We start from the raw sequence: 3,959 nt of genomic DNA on the forward strand, positions 1-3,959 counted from the left end.
CGTAACTGTTGATGAAGTTGTTGATGGAACCGTTAGATAACTGAAGAAAATATCTTCAACCTTTTAAATTTCATTCTTTTTGTTTTATAAAAGAAAAAACTAAAGTCAAATTTTAATATTTTTTAATTAAAGATAGGAGCAATTTTATAAAGCTATATAATTTTTTTGCAAAATATTTTTTTACTTTATTCATTAAAGTTAAACTCATCCTATCTACTTACTTCTTTGAGACTTTTTGTTATTCATTTTCATAGAAATGTTGTCTTACATATTCCATTAGAATTATTACTCTATACTTTTTGGATATATGACAATGTTTTGGATTTGTTTGTGTGTATTTTACTTATTCATATTTCATCACTAACAATATCTCTAATACATTTTATTGTTGTAAAATTATTCATTATTGAAATTGAAATGATACAGTTTATCATTTTTATTTAATCTTCATTATCTTCAACATAAGTGCATTATGAAATTACCCTTCTTTATTATAGTACTAATTTATTTAAAACAAAGAACTAGTGAGTGTGCATCAGTCTTATACTTTTAAACAGGGGTTTAACTTTAGAATGAAAAGAAACTACTTGTTCATCTAATAATATATAAGAAATGTCATTGTTATTAATTGTGTTAAAATGTCATTAATATATTCTCAATATTTTTAATATAAGAATAATGATTTAGTTGATGGTATATTCATTGGGGTTGTATTTTATCAATTCATTCATCTTTTCTTTATTTTATTTTTATTTTATTATTTCAAACAAAAAACTATTTTTATAAAGTCTAATAGAATAAAAATTTCGTATGATATTATTCTTTTATCATTTATATTCTTTCTTTTATTTATGTTCTTTCTTCTTTCGATTTTATATTCCATCTAAATTGATAATCTATTTTCTTTTATTGATTTTCTCTTATTTTTTATGTATGCTTTTCAAATATTTCATCAATAATATCGTCCATTTAATTCTTCTTGTATTATCTCTTTTGACTTTTATTTTTGTTAATTAGTTTTAGTTGGGTGTTGGTACTAATTATATTTTTCATGTATTTTTTATTTGTATTATTCATTTAAATGTTGCATATTTATTATTATATATTAAGTGTTTGTTTTTATTTTATATCTTATTTTATCAATGAACATTCCTTTCTTCTATTTATTATAATTTCTTCTATTATTGGTTTGGTTGTTGGTGACTCATAAATATATTTCAATTTGATATAATAAAATGAGATAAATATATTATTCATTTTTATTTTAATTATTTATTATTCTTTGTTTTTGATATTATAATATGATAGTTTAATCTCTTCTATTTTCTTTTCTATGTATTTCTTGTTATTTTATTTTCATTTTATTCTTTGTTTCCTTTTCAATTATCTTTAAATATATGTCTTTTATTTTAGTTATGTATTTTCATTTGTCTGTATTTTATTTTCTTTATTTCTATTCGTTTTGTATAATTATAATTAAATTCATTTGATTATAAAATAAAGTCATTATGAATTATTTGTTTTTGAATATTTTATTCATGTAATTAAGTGGACAAGTATAGTTACATTAATTTTTTTGTTGATTTATTCTTTCTTCTATCATTTGTTGTTGTTTTTTTTGTGTTTTGTGTTAATAATCAATTCAAATATATCATTGAACAATTCATTGTTGTTTTCATTCTATCCATCAAATTTTGTTGGTGTTGTTTCTGTTGATTCATATCTATAATTTCTAGTTACCTCATTTTTGTTTCTTGTTCTATTTATTATTTCAATATTTTTGATATGATGCATTTTTGAATTATATAATTATTTTTGTTTTTTTTTTTCTCACTGTATATTTATCTTATCCTATTGTTTTGGTATTTTCATACCAGTCTCTGTTATAGTCTACTTTCTTTGTTTATATTTATTCAATCACTTGTTTGTGAATATATAACTAATACAGTGAATGATTTGTTGATTTAAATTTAATGCATTTTGACTCTTTTAAATATTTCATTCTATTTATTTGACTATTTTATTTCTGTATTTTCTATATTTTCACTCCTTCTCCTTCCTCATTCATGTTATTTGTTTATTAAAATCATTATGCATTTCATTTAGTATATGTTGAATAGAAGTATTAACAATATCTTTCTTTTCTTATTGAAAGTTATTTCTATTTTTCCATTCTTCTTATTATTTATTATTTATTTCCTCTATTTTTATCTATTTTCTTTCTTTTTATTCATTTTCTCTGTTTAATATCGTCTCTTTCATTTCTTCTTTTTGTTTTGTACTTATTTATCATTTTTAATTCCTTTTATCTTTTATTGTTTTTGCTTCGTTTATTATCTTCATTCTATATCTTCTATCTTCTTTTCTATCTTTGTATTATATATTTATCTTTTTTTATTTCTTGTTTTTCTTAACCATTTCATTGAGGATGTATAATTTTAATCATCAATATTCTTATTAGTCTTTGTGTCATTGTTAAATATCTCACTTATCCTTCTTTCAAAAACGTAATTCTTCCATTTTGATAATTATTCTACTATTATTTTTTGTAATTGTTATAATTGTTTTGTGGTGTTTCGTTCTTAACAATAACAATTCTATTTTCTTCGTATAACCAAAAATATCAAAATAAAAAAAAAAATTAAATTAAAAAATAGAAGTATCTTTGGTTATACGAAGAAAATAGAATTGTTATGAGCTTCTTTCATCATACGAGTCTATTTTACTTATCTATATGTTATGGTCATTTCCATTAACCTAGAGGGTAGTCCTTTGTGAAGCAAAACTGGTGCACAAGAAGAACCTTTCATAGAAAATGTTGTGCTTTTTCCATTTCCAACGATATTTAACTTATTTGCAAAACACATTCTTTGTGTACATCTGTCAACATTTAGACCAATGTCTATTAATTCTCCTTTATAATAAAGATAATTCAATAGCGTTTGGTCATACCCCCATTGAAAAGTAAATTTAGGATCCATTTCTTGATTTAGTTTTGTTAATAATTGAATCATTCTTGAAACACCTCCAATACCAAATCCTCCGTTTAAAGTGGGGGTGTTATACTGTGTTAGTTTGAATGCTTCATCTCTTCCATAAAACCACCACATCCAATAAAAATGTAACTTTTGTCCTGTCGTTGAATGTCTAAAGCAGTCAGTAGGTGAAACACATTCACTCATCCACACTAAGTCATTCATCCCTATTGTTGCAAAAATGTCATTAAAATAAAAAACGTCACGAGTATCTGACCATGCAACTCGATCAATGTCACTTTGGTGTTGTTTAAGATATTCTAAACTCAATGGAATTCTTGCGTTAACACAATTCCATCCTTTTAAGTATTGTTTTGGAGATGGGACCATAGTTACATTAAACTCAGTCATTAATTGTATAAAGTCCTGTGGCACATCTCCCATAGTTAACATTACTAACGTAACTTTAGGTAATACTTTTCTTACCAAAGAAAAGGCAAACCTCATATCTTTCTTATTGTGTTTCCATTTTCTTGTATGTCCATATGAAAATAGTATCACATCACGTTCTGTGGCTTTGGGGTATTTAAAGACATCTCCACACTCTTTCTCATAATTTAGTCCTGTGAGATTAAATCCTGTTATCGTTATATTTTGGTGAGAATAACTCAGAGGTAAGGCGTTTAAGGTATAATAAGACTTTCCTGAACTATAGTTCATTACCATAACACTCAAAACCATCACACAAACTATATGAGCAAAAGCAATGAATGTTAGCAACATTAATAAGCCGCTATATAATTTTATTCAATTTAGTTTGTTTTTTTATTCTTTTATCATTTAAATTTTTGTTTATTAAAACAACTATTTCAATACAACTTTAATTTCCCAAAACTCAATACTCAAAGAAATAATTTTAAAAGATATAATCCAAGATATAAAAATTGCAATACCAAATTTATTAAGATAAAAATATATTTATTA

General features: G+C 23.4%; 1 protein-coding gene across 1 annotated transcript; it reads right to left on the reverse strand.

The window, feature by feature from the left end:
* Positions 1 to 2,726: 2,726 nt before the first annotated feature.
* Positions 2,727 to 3,701, reverse strand: ENU1_134050 (hypothetical protein; the record flags this gene model as incomplete). Its single annotated transcript, XM_008860139.1, has 1 exon — positions 2,727 to 3,701. The coding sequence occupies one exon, from the start codon at positions 3,699 to 3,701 to the stop codon at positions 2,727 to 2,729; it is 975 nt and encodes a 324-aa protein (XP_008858361.1).
* Positions 3,702 to 3,959: the final 258 nt, after the last annotated feature.

The sequence above is a fragment of the Entamoeba nuttalli genome (assembly GCF_000257125.1).
Source record: "Entamoeba nuttalli P19 unplaced genomic scaffold asmbl_5598, whole genome shotgun sequence".
Classification (NCBI taxonomy): Eukaryota; Evosea; order Mastigamoebida; family Endamoebidae; genus Entamoeba; species Entamoeba nuttalli.